Source organism: Taudactylus pleione, unplaced genomic scaffold, assembly GCF_031769625.1.
Source record: "Taudactylus pleione unplaced genomic scaffold, aTauple2 ptg000189l, whole genome shotgun sequence".
NCBI lineage: Eukaryota > Metazoa > Chordata > Amphibia > Anura > Myobatrachidae > Taudactylus > Taudactylus pleione.
Window position 1 is genome coordinate 11,609,871 of NW_028284591.1, and position 17,686 is coordinate 11,627,556.

The window sequence follows — 17,686 nt, forward strand, 5'->3', positions numbered from 1 at the left end:
TTTAGTGTTATTGTGGGATGGCACAAGGTGGTTCTTAATCCATCAATAATGTGTCTCTGGGTGGGGACATAAAACTACTATTATACGCACACCGCGGGTCTTGGAAGATCATATGAAAGGTGTGGGAATGCACCAGTCTTATAACAGCAGTCTTGAAGGGGAATTGAGACTTTACATTATCTGAGGTGTTCTATAAATAACATTTCAATAATACATTCTATGCATGTCTAAATATAATACATCAAACGATAGTATTTCCTAGTTCAGGGTTGTAATGCAGTTCTATATTTACCTCGGTATACATATTGTCATTACTGACCACCATCATAGTTTCGTTCTTACGGTTTACTCTGTTTTAAAATTTTCTACACTTCAACACAATAGGAACACACCAGACGCATATGCCAATTATTATGATGACAATCAGTATAAGGATCAAGAATTTGCCTATGCTGGTGATCACTTCCTGGACCCATTCCCCTAGACCTGAGAACCATTTCACTGGGTTCAGCCATGAAACCCATCCTTCTATCTTCTCCCCTACTTCAGCCACTGAAGCGTTATGGTTCTTACAAAACTCCCATTTTAGCTGCAGAATTTCATCCATCTTCCGGTCTATTACCTCCTTGGGGTCACTTGTATCATTGGTGACATAGGTGCAACTTTTTACTCCAAACTGGGTGGCCAATGTTACACAATATCCTCCAGTAACAGCAGTTAAATAATTCAGCACTAGCCTGTGTTGCACCAGTTCTTTCTTGTACGTTGCAATTCTCCCCCTGTATACCTGAATGTGTCATCGTACATCTCGGTGATATTATCTATCAATTTAGCAAGTTCCTGGATATATCTAAAATTTAATGTACCCCGAGCGATCCTGGTGGGATCCAATGCGACTAAAACTTGAAAGCCAGTTGTCTCACTAATTAACTGAGTGGCTTTATGTAAGTCACCAGGTATCATATTTCTTTTGCCTCTGTGTTCATATTGTGTGTGAAGATATGGTGACGGTGTGTTTTTATGTATACCCAGCATTTCAACATGTGTGAGGGTCATAACTTCTGGGACTACTCTTCCCAGGTAACACAAACCTTCGGAACTCGGGGAGAGCCATTTATACGCTTTTCTTCCACATATGAAATAAATATACATTATCACGGAGAACATAAGGAATGGTATGCATCATTATCATTAAGCACATTTCCCTTGCAAACAATCCTATTTCTGGGTCTTCCATCTGGTACATGCAAGTTTCTGGTTGTATTATCTTAGCACAATAACCATTTGGCACCTTACCAATAATTTCTTTGGTGGAACTCAATGTATACCGATACCTAAAATGTTTCCCACCAGACTTAATGGAGCGTAACAGATCATGGTTTATGGACGCATTATCAGCTCTTTGTGAGAAGGTCATCGTCTGATTATTCACCGTCACTTCCCAACTCCCGGGTCTATTGGGGTTGGTTATGTTTAAGCACAAAAGTGATCTATCTACTTGGAATTGATGGAGTTTGAAATGAGGTGGTTTGGATGAGAGAAATTTTCCATCCAAGGTTTTCCCTTTTTGCAATTCTAAAATTTCCGTGGTATTCAGCGGAAATGGCACCAACCCTACATTATGCTGTCCTTGTGGCACATGTGAACACACCCAGCAATCAGTTTGTTTTAACACTTTGCCTACCATACTATGATAATCCTCTAAAGGATATCCACCCCAGTATGGGCTATATTTAGGTTGGCACCGTTAGATACAGTTATCATCAACTAGGGACCCACAAAGCTCACAAATACAGGAATCTTCAGACGATAAACCTCCACACCTTCCCCGAGCATCCAGAATGATAGCTCTCTTAACAATAACAGTACTAAGGTTGGTAAGACACTCCCCTGATTGGCATTGCACTCCCCCTGACTCCACTCCATCAGCACTGCCATCAGCTCCCATTTCCTCGATCGGTCTCCCATCACAGACACTGGATACTCCTGAACCGACCAAGATGGTGAACACTCTAAAAGAGAATATGAAAATGGAACACAGCAGGCCCGTTCATTGTCACAACAAGACCTGCAGATATCTTTCTGTTCAGGTATCTCACTACAACCTGTTCAATCCCCTGGAACAAGCTCACGAGCGACAGGTCCACACTATCAGCCTTGTCTCCAACTTGTTTCTCCACTGGTTGATTGACCTTTTTGCAGTGAGTGGAATGGACCCAGGTATCTCTCTCGGCCACCTTCAAAGATGTAGTACTCGTCAGCAGCACCTGATACGGACCTTCCCACCTATCAGTCAGATAACCTGAACGCAAGAAATTTCTGATCATTACATATTCTCCTGGTTCAACATCATGACAGTTAGTTTCAGGCATATCATTAGACAACAATTTCAGTTTCTGCTGCTGTTGCTTTAACTGCTTACTCATTGATATAAGATACTTTACAGTTACCTCATTGTTACCCTTCAGGTCTTCCTGTGGACTTATAATCAAATTAGGTTGTCTACCGAACAATATTTCAAATGGGGACAGATTCAGAGGAGGTCTAGGGGTGGTCCTTATGCTATGTAGGACCAAAGGTACCGCTTCTGGCCATCCTAGTCCAGTCTCTGCCATAATTTTACTTAGCTTATTTTTAATAGTCCCGTTCATCCTCTCTACCTTGGCACTGGCTTGCGGTTGGTAGGGGGTATGAAGTCGGCTATTAATACCCATCAGCTTACACATATTTTGAAAAACATCACCTGTGAAATGGGTACCCCTATCACTCTTGATGATTTTAGGGATACCGTACCTGCATACAAATTCCTGAACTATTTTCTTGGCAGTAAATGCAGCAGTATTAGTGGCCGCTGGGTAGGCCTCAACCCAGTTAGAAAATACGTCTGTGCACACTAATACATACTTAAGGTTCCTGCAGGGTGGTAATTGGATGAAATCAATTTGTATCACCTGGAAAGGTCCATCAGTCGGTGGAATGTGGGACGGTTTGGTAGGGATCGCTTTCCCTATGTTCTTTCTCAAGCAGGTCAGACAGGACATTGCTATCTTTTTCTGCTTGTGAAGAAAAACCTGGTGCGCACCAGTATGCCCTCACCAACTTGCACATACCCTGTTTACCCAGATGAGTCAGGCCGTGTGCTGCCTCAGCCAGGCTGGGGTAATATGCCTTGGGGGCTACTGGCTTACCATGCCCGTCCCTCCAGAGCCCAGAGGACTCTTGCCCACATCCCTTGGACTTCCAAATGGATTTTTCCTGACTTGAACACAAATTTTGCATCTCAATTAGTTTCAGCATATCAATTGTTTGAAATTACATAATTGTTTCAGTTGGAGAAAACATTTTTAACCCTGCTGCCCATTTTGCAGCTTCATCAGCTCTGTTGTTGCCCAGTGACACCGGGTCATCCTCACATGTATGGGCTTTGCATTTAATTACTGCCACCACTTTGGGCAGTTGGATTGCTTCTAAAAGATGTTTTATGTGTCAGGAATGTGCAACTGGAGTGCCTGCTGCTGTCATAAAATTTCTCAGATGCCATAGAGCCCCAAAATTGTGCACCACCCCGAACGCGTACCTTGAGTCAGTGTAAATGTTAGCAGATTTGCATGCTGCCAGTTCACATGCTCTAGTCAGTGCTACTAACTCTGCCACCTGGGCTGAGTAGGACCAAGAGGTTTAGCTTCTATGATGTCTGTGTCATTTACAACAGCATAACCTATACATAATTCACCTGTGTCTGTTTGTCTATGACAACTCCCATCCGTATAAAAAGTTACATCCACATTCTCTAAAGGTGTGTCATGTATGTCAGGTCTAGCAGTAAAGGTCTGATTCAGATGTCATACAATCGTGCGTATCATTATGTCTGCCGAACTCACCTCCCGCCAGCAACTCCTCTCCTTCCACCCTTTGTACATCATGTTGTACATATGGTAGGTATGTTGCTGGATTCAGCGTACTGCAATGTTTAACAGTAATATTTGCAGGAGCGATTAGAGCTAGTTCCCATTTGGTGAACCTAGCCGAGGAGACGTGTCTGGTTTGAGCTGAGTTCAACAGAGCAGATACAGCATGGGGAGTGTAGACAATCATATCATGGCCCAATACTACGTCCTCACTTTTACTCACCAATAGAGCGGTAGCTGCTACACTTCTCAAACAGGTGGGGAGTGATCAAGCCACAGTGTCCAATTGGGCACTGTAGTATGCTACGGGCCTACTGGCATCACCATGTTTTTGTGTAAGGACACCTGCAGCACAACCATCGGCTTCCGTACAATACAAATCAAAAGGTTTTTCATAATCAGGTATTCCCAATGCAGGAGCTCTTGTCAGACTATCCTTAAGGAAAGCCTGTTCTGATTCCTCTGTGTGTACGACACGATCAGGCTTTGAGGAAGATACTAATTCCTGTAAAGGTAAGGCCAAAATAGAAAAACCTGGAATCCACATTCTACAGTATCCACACATTCCCAAGAAGGTATGAATTTGCTGTTGATTCTGCAGCAGTGTCATGTTTTGTATGGCCTGGATTCTGTAGTAAGATGTCGTAACCCCTGGGTTAGGCAGTGTCCCAAATATTTTACTCTGGATTGGTACGGCTGTAGTTTGTCCTTAGCCACCTTGTGTCCTGTTTGCGAGAGATTAAGTAACAAAAGTTTAGTATCATTCAAACATGACATAAACGAGTCAGAACATAGCAATAAATCGTCCACATATTGAATTAGAACAGATCCATTGGCAGGTTGAAAAGATTGTAAACAGTCGTGTAATGCCTGGGAGAAGATACTGGGGCTGTCTATAAAACCTTGGGGTAACCGTGTCCATGTGTATTGTAAACCTCTGTATGTAAATGCGAATAGATACTGACAGTCAGGATGGAGAGGCACAGAGAAGAAAGCAGAACAGAGGTCAATGACAGTGAAATGGGTTGCATTTGGTGGGATCTGCATCAGAATGACAGCAGGATTTGGCACTACCGGGAATTGGCTCTCTACTACCTTTTTAACACCTCTAAGGTCTTGTACCAGCCTATAACCCCTCCCACCACTCTTCTTCACTGGAAAGATGGGACTGTTGGCTACACTAGCTGTACGAACTAAAATTCCCTGTTGCAACAATCGCTCAATTATTGGGAATACCCCTAATTCTACCTCCTGTTTTAGTGGGTACTGGGGAATTTTTGGAGCTTGCCTACCGCTTTTTAAATTTACCATTACGGGGCTTACATTTGCCATTAATCCAGTGTCCTGTCCATCTTTAGTCCAAAGGGAATCTGGAATTAGGGACAACATTTCATCTACCTGTGATGGAGTTTCATTTAAAACTGTAGAGTGATACATTATCCTTTGAGGAGTGTCTAACATATCCCGCACCTCGTATACCATTCACTCTGGGATATCTAAAAATACACCATCAGGGGTGCAATATATAACACATCCCATCTTACATAACAAGTCTCTGCCCAGTAGGTTAGTAGGAGCCGCAGCAGCCAGGAGAAAGGAATGCCTGGTATGCAACGGCCCAATAGTAACCTCTGTGGACATTGTTAAAGGATAATGTTCCACTTTACCTGTTACACCCATTGTTGGTACTGTCTTGTTGGTCACCTGTAAATTAACGGGAGATTTTATCACTGACCTGGTCACCCCTGTGTCTACAAGAAAAGGATATTCAGTACCAGCTACATCAACCATCATGACCGGTTGTTCCCTAGTACTCCCCGGTTCTTCCCTAGTACTCCCCGTCAGACTACAGGTATGACCTGACCCCTATCGTTGGCTACCATTCTCCACTAAAGCATTTACGGCCACAATTGGAGCTGGTGCCTGCTGGACACTTGCTGGCCTCTGTGCATATCCCTTATGGGGATATCCAGGTCTTCCCCGATTTGGGGTTCCTACTCTTTTTACTGTACAGTTTCTACTTAAGTGTCCTGGTTGTTTACAGTTAAAACATGTTCGTGTATCGGGTGAAGACATGTGCTGTTGTGAGGTTTACGCAGAGGGTAAAGGTGGTGGATATGGGTAAGGATAGGGAGGGTAAGGGTAATGTGGGGGATAAGAAGTTGGCGGGTAGTATGGGACCTGTGGTTGTGTCGGGTTAGTGGGATAGAGTTGTGCTTGTTGATGTGTGGGATTAGTGAGGGCATATACTTGTTCAGATGTGAGTGTGTGTGCGCAAGTGCAAGTGTGTCTGTTGGTTGTGATGTTACCGTCATTCCCTCCAGAGCTTGTATACTGACAGCCATTAGCTTTTCACTCTGGGCTTCTCTCTTCTTTGAGATGTTTTTATCATGTTTGATGGCGGTTTCTATGAGGGCATCTATTGTGAGTCCCCGCCACCCAGGCTGAGAGGTCTGAACCCGAGTTTTTAAACTCTCTTTCAGACCGTCCACGAGTACCGTGGCTATCATTCCCCTGTGGTGAGTGCTATCTTTAATATCTTCTATCCCAGTGTACAGAGCCCGGTTGCAATAATCTTCTGCAGTTTCACTCTCCTTTTGCTTGATTGTGAAAATTTTGTTCTAGTTAACTACTACTGGAAAATATACACCCAACTGAGTTGCATTGAATGCATTACTACTTCCCTCATTGGTACTATACCGTTCGCATCTGCATTTCCATTTTGGAACGGTTATTGTCCAAATGGGATGCAGACCGGTAGCACTGCTACCTTTGACCAGGTTACCCGGCTGGGGGTTTAGTCTGCTGCTGCTACGTATGGTATGAACAACTTCCTCTATGGGTGCAGAGGGCATAAACACTCTCCACAACGCTACCTTGCCGCACGGGCGCGCCATTTTGCGGCTTGCCCGTATTGCAATTTAGCGTCGTGGATGTATTTTCTGGCAATGTGCTCGCAACGCTAGTTTGCGTCATTTGCACATTTTTAAGCCACGCATCCCCTTCATGCTGCCACAGTTTTAAACATTCAAAATATTTAACCTTTTTCTCTCGGGAGCGCATCAGACTGATGTGATCCTGGACATTGTCTAACACATTTTTATCAAAACTACCAATTCTGGGAAATGGTCTAACACTCTTCATCGTCATTTTAAACCATACATCAAATACCTTATTGCATAAGTACCATACTTAGTATGCATAATACGACGGGCTGATCCAAACGGCGCATCCATTAGCAGCACATCATTGCCTAACATCTCTATTGTTTGCATGGCTCCCATTCTGAGACAACTCCTACGCTTTTCAATAAAGATTTAAACTGGTGAAAGACAATCAAGATACTTTCACTTACCTGTGGACGATTTAAGTCGGCGGCACCCACACACCTGGATAAGATTTGAAAAAGGCAACTTCCACACCAGGATAAGATTTAGTAAGGCAACTTCCACACCTATGGGAGTTTATATGTCGGCCACTCCCACGCACCTCTCTACAACAAAGACAACATGTACACCTGCTACTGTGTATAGAACGGTAAAGCTGCTTACCGAGCGACTAGCACTTAGTACTTAAATGTCATACGGTACCTTTAACTGTAGGGAACAAGTTACCCCTACCAACAAAACACTCACTGTTACACACTTTTTTTTTTCCTGCGCAGAAAAATACACGTTAACCCAGATACTGATAATAATTGAAAAAAAAATGTAAACCTCAACGGCTTTGTTCAAACACGTGGCAGCACAACCGGAAGTACGTATACGCTATTGTGCGACCAGTCGCATACACAATATTGCGACTACCACACAACCATATGACAACCTTTAGCTGCGTACACAAAAGTGCATCTTTGCTGTGCACAAACCTGCAACGTAGCCGAGTACTCAGTACTGCGGCACCCTTTTAAATGTAAGGTTCTATCAACAGAGGAAAACAAACTTTTTCCTCTCTTGTCCCTGGATTCTAGTCAGCTTCCTTGATTCACACGGAGATGGATAGCGATCTTTCAGCACAAAGCAGTTGCAGGCAAACCCTGCATGTGGCCACTCCATCCTTTGCTGAAATATCGATAGCTGTATGTGCTGTGTGAACAGGTAAGTGACTTCACTACGAGCCCCCAACTAACGATACTGGATCAGAACCTCTATACACACCTTCCTATAACTTCTAATATCCTGCCTATACCTTCTAATATCCTGCCTATACCTTCTAAGGATGACGCTAATTTGCGTACGCAGTCATACAGTAAATAAAGACTTAGACCTGGAATCTGTGGTTCCAAAGCACAAGTATTATTCAAGTAAAAGTACAGACAGTTACACGCAATTGATCCAGACACAATTTAGGCGCAAAAGGAATTATACAGACCCAAATACAGTATACATACGCAGCACTTCCGGTACCAGGTGTTAGGCATCAGCAAGAAACCCCTCGTCTATCAGCATGCAGCACGAAGACTAAAAAACCCAGTGTTTGAGCACACATATTTATACCCCCCAGGAATAGACAAAACAATAGAGACGTTTGTTGCTGATGCTATTGGTTCGCAAGGGGGATCCATCTGTTACGGAGCATTTAACAGGCTGGTTCAAAAAGACTCTCCCTGCCTCTAACAGCTGGGGGTCTCTCCCCTCCCGCCCCCTGTAACATCCTGACAGTTAATACATTTTGTTGCTTGAAGTCTCTGCGATCCATAACTCGAGAATGCATGATGCGATCTCCCCACCGATAACACCAGAGTACTGTGGAAAGAGTACGCATCAGTACGAAACCAAACACGGCTTGTTTAGCATGTATAAAACCTTAGTTATCAAATATCTTTATTTCACAGCGTTTATATTAACTGAACCAACTTAAATCGTATATCTTAAAGCTAATGGAACCTTGTAAGTGAATATGTAATGTGTGAGTGTACGGGGTTTGATATGAAGACGCTAGTTAACTTGGTGCAGATGCATGCGCATTTAGCTACTAAACTGTGTTTTCATTCGGGGTCTTGTGCATTCGCTAATATGCGACTAGTTAACAGCGCTATTATGCGTATTATTGTGTATATGAGAAATGATGGGAGATGCAATCGCATGGTGCTAATAGTATTATCGCCACATGTACTAAAATGTGAGTTTGTCTAAAATGGCGCTTAGGCGGACATTCGCAAAATGGCGTCTTGCGATCTCACTTTCAAGATGGCGTCTTGCGGCCAGTAGCAAGATGGCGTCGCCGCGATTCAATTTTAAACTGAACTTGTCTCAGCCAATTACTCAGCTTCGACACTATCTATCTATCTATCTATCTCCATCCACTATGTAATATTATTTTCATATACCATATACTGTAGGTTTAAATAACCTTACCTTACACTGTGAGATGTAATATCAGAAGATGACAGCTGACAGTTCTACTCCAAGCATTGACTTTTATGCAAAAGATGAATAACATCACAAAGGCTGTTTATGATGTAATCCAGTCACATGATCTGTCGGTTCTGTTCCTTATGTAACCATTAACCTGTTTCTTTAAAAATACGTTTACTAATATTGCTCCACAGTCTACAATGTCGTGGCTATTGACCACCAGATAAATACTGTATACTGTATAGTAACTTAGTGGTGTGGCCTGTTTAATAACCATTTCTGGATCTCAGTTGTAACCATAACGCTGTGCAGTGATGTCATCGTCCAGCACTTCCAATTTAGAAACCTTACTCAATCTGCTGAAGATTCCAAACTGGAACTTTTACAGAGGGAAATTACCATGTAACCCTGCAGAGCATACTGACCCCTCTATCTGACAGTACTCAAGTCATCAGCATGGCAGCCATATTATACGAAGTTTCAGACGTCTATTCGCATTACCTAAATTCCATTTCCACTACAACAACAAGATTCCCTTTAATTTTTTTTAGGGGGAAAACAACAAGTTTGATTCAATTTACTTAGTATTTAAAATTAAATACATTTTATACTGAAAATGTGACTTGCACTATTTACTAATAACCGTCAGGACACTTTTGGGCCTGATTCTGTTTCGAATGCATTGCCGATGTCGTATGCAGTGGAGTGTTTTTTCGTCTTCTGTGCATGCGTCTATGTTGCACTGTGCATGCGCAAGGACAACGTGCGCACAGGTTTGGAGTTGCGAAGGAGGCGCTCAACCTCAGAAGTGTGTTGAAAATGTAGTTAGCGATTCTGGGAGGTGACAGGGAGATGGCTTAATGCACACACGGAGAGGGTCAAACTTATGGGGGTGTTACGGGTGTGTCAGGTTAAGGGGTGTTGTACAGAGACGCTCTATCACCCACATAGGAAGCCATACATGGAGAAACTGTACTTGCCATAGGTCAGGTGCAAGTTTTGATGGTGCGACTGACGGTGTGTCTAAATATGCACCAATCTGTATTTCTGTGTCTATGGACCCTGATAGTGAACGTCTCAGTCCATGCAAATTCGTACGCACGGATCAGAGGCAAACGCAGGGGGGTTTCCGGCTGCCTGGAAAGCCCCCTCCCCAGCCCACACCATGCCCAATAGAAATAGTAATAGATTAGAATGTTACTAGTGCTGCATTTTCTCATCAGTTTCACAAATCAAATGATTAGCACCACCTGTGTATCTTTTAACATGTGTCAGCCAGTAATAACTACACCTGTGAACCAACTAGGAGATGTGGAAAACATGCACTGTTAGGGGTGCACTGCTATAGACCATTAATAGGGTTAATTATTAATACTGTATAGTAATACACTATCCAGTACATAAGGAGACCGATATGTACATATATGTCCAGGGCAGTGCTAGGTTCTTCTGACGCCCCCCCAGACTCCCGGACTTGCTCCTATGCGCTGGAATGGAGCCCACATCTGAAAAAAAAAATTCAGCTCATACAGGATGGTCCTACTGCCGCATATAGGCCCTCATTCAGAGCCGGACGCTCTGAGCAGAGCGCTTGCTCTGAATGAGGGCCGCCCTCCATAAAAATGGAGCGTCCTCCTGGACGCTCGTATAGCTGTGGGCAGTGGCGTAACTAGGGTATTTAGAGCCCAGGGCAAATTTGAAAAGGGAGCCCCCCCTCAAAAAATGGGCGTGGTCACTTAAAAATGGGGCGTGTCAACATGACACACCCCTTTATTTTCAAACTGAACATTCCTATCCATATGCACCTTAACCCCAGTAATACCCCCAGTATGCAGTTGTGATGCAGGCTCCCAGTAGTGACCCCCCCCCTATCCAGTGGTCCCTGTAGTGGCCCATCCTATTATTGCCCCCATTAGTGGTCCCCCGAGTGGAGTGCCTCTAGTAATACTAGGCCCCTTTTAGAATGCCCCCAGTGGTAGTCCCCCCCCCCCAAGTAGTAGTCCCCAGTAGAGTAGTCCCCAGTAGAGTAGCCCCCCCCAGTAGAGGTCCTCCCAATGGCACCCCCAGTAGATGTCCCCCCCAGTAGATGTCCCCCCCAGTAGTAGCCAACCCCTCCCCCGTTGTGCATATAGGTTTAAAAATAAATAAATATATATAAAAATATACTTACCTGATTCCACGCTGCTCCTGTCCGCGATGCCGATGCCGCTCTCGCCCTCCAGTCCGCCCGGGATGGCGCGCTCAGCATTATGGGACTGACGTCATGACGTCAGTCCCATTACCCACTGCAGGAGCCGGACGGAAGTCCGGCTCTTGCAGTGGGTGCTGCAGCAGTCAATGAGAGTCTATCTGACTCTCATTGGCTGCTGTTTAACACACGCATCGCCGCCAGCGCTGGCGGCGATGCGTGTGTTATGCACAGCCTGAGCCCGCCTCCTGGCGCTATTGGGCAAGCGCTCAGGGGGAGGGAACGGGCTCAGGCGTGCAGCACAGGACCGGCGCTGGAAGCCTAGCGCTGGTCCTGTGCAAAAGTGTAGCGCTGACCGCACTCATTGCGGTCAGCGCTACACTGGCTAACTAGGGCGGGCGGGCCGGTACCGTGGCCGGCGGCGCCCCCCGCGCCGCCGGTCCAACGGCGCCCAGGGCACGAACCCCGCTCACCCTGCCCTAGTTACGCCACTGGCTGTGGGTCACAACCCACAGCACATACGAGCGTGCAGGATGATGGTCACGATGGTCATGACCATCGCGACCATCGCCAGTGCGACCAGAAGCCTGTGGTCGGGGTTTTCGACCACAAGCCTTGGAATGATTTTGGCTCTATCAGAGCCAAAATCACTCCCACTGACATCACTAGTGATGTCAGTGGGGTCGGCTTCTGACGGTAGGCGTTCCCTTGGGAACGCCTCCGTCTGGCAGGCACGCCCACCAAAGGGGGCGTGCTGTCAATCAACATCGACAGCACGCCCCCTTTGATCAGACACAACGAGCGAAGGAAAGTCCTTCGCTCGTCGCGTCTGGCACATGCGCACGACGGAGCTCCCTCCGTCGTGCGCATGCACAGTGCACACCATCGACCCACTTGCGAGCGGACAGCCGCTTGCGAGTGGGTCTGAATGAGGCCCATAATGGCTTAAGCTGCATACACACGTAACGATTCTAGTAACCGATTTTCGTTAACGATTTACGTTCAGATTTTCCCTTGAAAAAGTGAACGAAAATCGATTACAAAAATCGTTGGTTACTAAATTAATGAACGATTTTGTTAACGATTTTCATGAATGATCAACGATGAATGATTTTTTAATCATGCATACAGTGAATGGACATCGTTCATTCTGTACAACATGAACGATTTTCTGAACGAAAATCGTTATGTTGGACAGTCAGACTGGACGATAACTACAAACTACAAGCAGGAGCGCCCTTGGATGATTATCGTTTGTCCCAAAAAATTAACGATTTTTTAAACGATTTAACGATAACTACGTTGTTATAGTTAAATCGTTAAAAAAATCGTTACGTGTGTACACACCTTTACTGTGATAGCTGGTCCTGTATGCACTGGAATTATGACACATACGGTAATACACTTTGTATGACACATATAATGGCTTACTGTGATCGGTGGTCCTGTATATGCTGGAATTATGACACATAATACACTTTGTATCTCGTATATTAAAGCTGCATAAGTGCCAACTATGCCCTCTTTATGGACTGGCCACACTCAGGGCCTGATTCAGAGCCGCTCATAAGCGGCCGCTCGTTCGCTCCGAGCGATGTTCGCACAACTGCGCATGCGTATGGGTCATAATGCGCATGCGCCAACCAGTCATTGCGGTCGGAAATCGAGCGCTCGCAAAATAGCGAGTGCCTGCTAATTTGAGTGACAGGATGAGGCGTTTGTGGGTGGTAACAGGGGAAGGTGCTTGAAAACGGGGTGTGGTGATCCGAACGCAGGCGTGCCAAACGGTCAAAACGTGCGTTTTAAGGGTGTGCATAATTAACAAAGCAGCGTCATCGACCACGTCACTTGGTTGTTTCTTAGCCTGAACTGTTCGCATGATTGTGGTAGGAAAATCCTACCACAAGCACTGCGAGCAGTTCAGACGCCTTTCGATGTACTCGATTAATCAAATAAATAGCGGAGATGACGTAGGATACGAGCGGCCAGGGGGCGTCTTTACAAAATAGCGAGCGCATGTTTCGTTCCCTCGCTCAGACATAGAGGCGTCAACAGACCGCAAAGAGCGAGCGCTCAATTTAAATAGCCGGCCCCTTTTTCTGAACGAGCGAGCGCAAATAGCGTCCGGCTCTGAATCAGGCCCTCAGTCTAAAATCAAGCATTTGGCACCCCACCCCCCCCACACAGGTCATGTTTTCCAGATCACCCAGCAGGTGCACAGGTGTATTCATTACTCACTGACACATTTTAAAAGATCCACAGGTGGAGCTAATTATTTCACTTGAGATTCTGTTAGGAGACCTGGAAAACATGCACTGTTTGGGGTCCTGAGGACCGAGTTTGAGAACCTGTGCATTATTACATTGTGTACAGTGGCAAAGTAAGGGTCTTACTGCAACTCCCACAAAACGGACAAGTCCCATTGCATTCGCATGGTCGCCGCCCAGTTACTGCCCATTTTGCGTATACTGTGCTCTGACGCCAGATGGATCAACCCGTATGCGGTTGTGTATTAAATCCCGGCAGTCGGGATGCCTGCTGTCAAAATGCCGACAGCGGCATCCCGATGCTGGGAATCCTGACGGGTCGTGTAAGTATGTTAAACCTCCCCCAACTCAGGGTCATTGTGAGCGGCAGCTTGGAGCCATTAGGTCACAGTATAAAAAGTTCAATGCGACTTTAGCACTTACAACTAGCCCTGTAAAACCGCATTTCCTACCCTACCGTGGGCACGACAAAAATGGAGCAACGCAAAGCACTTCATTGCGGCCCGGTTCCCAGCGACGTTATACCAGGATTACCGGCTTTACAACACTGCGGATGAGGCTGGGATGACGTGATTCTTAGCAAATCGCATCAGCATCATCGGCATCCCGCACACTTTACGGACGGCTGGCGGGATGCGGGGGATTTACACTCTTTCCCAGGAGCCTTGGAGACTCACCACCCAAATTTTGAATATCACAAAAATTCCAGGAGAGTGGGCAATTGTGCTTTACATGACCCTCTATGCCAGGGGTCGGCAACGTTTTTCTCTTTGGGACCCAGATGTTCAACATTACAAGCCAAAAGCAATCCCCGAATGCCACCATAATTACAGCATAGCATACATTTTCAAAGGTAAAGATGGGTAAAGTTGTGGCACTAGTGCCAAGCATAGCCACCGAGGCATCAGGTGGCACTGGTGCTGGGGAGCATGGACACTGGATACAGAGTGTTCCTGTGCCATGCACCACTCTCCTGTGTCATGCAGCGCTCTCCTGTGCCATGCAGCACTGTCCTCTGCTATGCAGCGATCTCCTGTGCCATGCAGCACTGTCCTGTGCTATGCAGCATTCTCCTGTGCCATATAGTTCTGTCCTGTGTTATGCAGCATTCTCCTGTGCCATGCAGTTCTGTCCTGTGCTATGCAGCATTCTCCTGTGCCATGCACCACTCTCCTCTGTCATGCAGCACTGTCCTGTGCTATGCAGCATTCTCCTGTGCCATATAGTTCTGTCCTGTGTTATGCAGCATTCTCCTGTGCCATGCAGTTCTGTCCTGTGCTATGCAGCATTCTCCTGTGCCATATAGTTCTGTCCTGTGTTATGCAGCATTCTCCTGTGCCATGCAGTTCTGTCCTGTGCTATGCAGCATTCTCCTGTGCCATGCACCACTCTCCTCTGTCATGCAGCACTGTCCTGTGCTATGCAGCATTCTCCTGTGCCATATAGTTCTGTCCTGTGTTATGCAGCATTCTCCTGTGCCATGCAGTTCTGTCCTGTGCTATGCAGCATTCTCCTGTGCCATGCACCACTCTCCTCTGTCATGCAGCACTGTCCTGTGCTATGCAGCATTCTTCTGTGCCATATAGTTCTGTCCTGTGTTATGCAGCATTCTCCTGTGCCATGCACCACTCTCCTCTGTCATGCAGCACTGTCCTGTGCTATGCAGCATTCTTCTGTGCCATGCACTTCTCCCGTGTCATGCAGCACTCTCCCACGTCATCCAGCGCTCTCCCGTGTCATGCAGAGCTTTCCCGTGTCATGCAGCGCTCTCCCGTATCATGTGGGCCACTCTTGTGAAATGCAGGGCATTCCTATCTCATGCAGTGCACTCATGTGTCCTGCAGCACTCTCCTATGTCATGCAGAGCATTCCTCCTTCTTCAGGCAGAGCACTCCCTCGTGTATGATGCAGAGCTCTCCTATGTCATGCAGAGCATTCCTCCTTTATAATGCAGAACACTCCCTCCTTTATCATGCAGAGCACTCCCTCCTTTATCATGTAGAGCTCTCCTATGTCATGCAGAGCATTCCTCCTTTATAATGCAGAGCAGTGCCTCCTTTATCATGCAGAGCTCTCCTATGTCATGCAGAGCATTCCTCCTTTATAAAGCAGAGCACTCCCTCTTTTATCATGCAGAGTTATCCTAAGTCATGCAGAGCATTCCTCCTTTATCATGCAGAGCACTCCCTTCTTTATGATGCAGAGCTCTCCTATGTCATGCAGAGCACTCCCTCCTTTATCATGCAGAGCGCACAGTCAGTGTCATGCAGACTAGAGCTCTCCTATATAACGCACAGCTCTCCTAGGTCATGCTCAGCATTGGATGGTGCAGGGGTTTGGTCCTCTCTCTGCCAGCATCAGGTTGTCATGGTTACAGAGCGCAGCCCCCCCATCACCACGTGACCCACTCTCCTGTCAGCCCGCAATGACGTCACCCCTCCCTCCTTCTCTCTCCTCCCGAGTCCTCCATCAGTGAGGCGGCTCCTGCTCCGCTCTGCCCGGGGACCCGGAGACATCGGCCACCATGGTGAGTCCCGGGGAGAGGCCGCGGCCAGACACTAGGGAGGGGGAGGGCGCTGCTCCGTGTCTACTATAGGCCCCCTGCGACGTTATCTACTTCTGCGGCCATGTTACCGGAGACCTGACCAGCAGCAGCCGTGACCCCGGGGGCAGCTTCAATGTCACCGTGTGCTCTGCGGCACCTGCTGCGTCACCTCACCTGTCACTCAGCCTGTACCATGGTGATAAGAGGGGGGCACACTGTCTGTACCATGGTGATAAGAGGGGGCACACTGTCTGTACCATGGTGATAAGAGGGGGGCACACTGTCTGTACTATGGTGATAAGAGGGGGCACACTGCTGTATGACTGTACTATGGTGATAAGAGGGGGCACACTGCTGTATGTCTGTACTATGGTGATAAGAAGGGGCACACTGCTGTATGACTGTACTATGGTGATAAGAGGGGGCACACTGCTGTATGTCTGTACTATGGTGATAAGAAGGGGCACACTGCTGTATGACTGTACTATGGTGATAAGAGGGGGGCACACTGCTGTATGTCTGTACTATGGTGATAGGAGGGGGCACACTGTCTGTATGTCTGTACTATGGTGATAAGAGGGGGGCACACTGCTGTATGTCTGTACCATGGTGATAAGAGGGGGGCACACTGCTGTATGTCTGTACCATGGTGATAAGAGGGGGGCACACTGCTGTATGTCTACTATGGTGATAAGAGGGGGCACACTGCTGCTGTCTGTACTATGGTGATAAGAAGGGGCACACTGCTGTATGTCTGTACTATGGTGATAAGAGGGGGGCACACTGCTGTATGTCTGTACCATGGTGATAAGAGGGGGCACACTGCTGTATGACTGTACTATGGTGATAAGAGGGGGGCACACTGCTGTATGTCTGTACTATGGTGATAGGAGGGGGCACACTGTCTGTATGTCTGTACTATGGTGATAAGAGGGGGGCACACTGCTGTATGTCTGTACCATGGTGATAAGAGGGGGGCACACTGCTGTATGTCTGTACCATGGTGATAAGAGGGGGGCACACTGCTGTATGTCTACTATGGTGATAAGAGGGGGCACACTGCTGCTGTCTGTACTATGGTGATAAGAAGGGGCACACTGCTGTATGTCTGTACTATGGTGATAAGAGGGGGGCACACTGCTGTATGTCTGTACCATGGTGATAAGAGGGGGCACACTGCTGTATGACTGTACTATGGTGATAAGAGGGGGCACACTGCTGTATGTATGTAATATGGTGATAAGAGGGGGCACACTGCTGTATGTCTGTACTATGGTGATAAGAGGGGGCACACTGCTGTATGACTGTACTATGGTGATAAGAGGGGGCACACTGCTGTATGTCTGTACTATGGTGATAAGAGGGGGCACACTGCTGTATGTCTGTACTATGGTGATAAGAGGGGGCACACTGCTGTATGT

The 17,686-nt window shown here is 46.6% G+C and overlaps 1 protein-coding gene across 1 annotated transcript in view; it reads left to right on the forward strand.

Annotated features, from left to right (window-relative positions):
* Nucleotides 1-16,140: 16,140 nt before the first annotated feature.
* LOC148519549 (elongation factor 2-like) overlaps nucleotides 16,141-17,686 on the forward strand; it is a 40,851-nt gene continuing 39,305 nt past the window's right edge. The window contains exon 1 of the mRNA XM_088476507.1: nucleotides 16,141-16,247. Within this exon, the coding sequence (XP_088332633.1) occupies nucleotides 16,245-16,247 (3 nt within the window). The 5' untranslated portion in view covers nucleotides 16,141-16,244. The remainder of the gene's footprint in view (nucleotides 16,248-17,686) is intronic.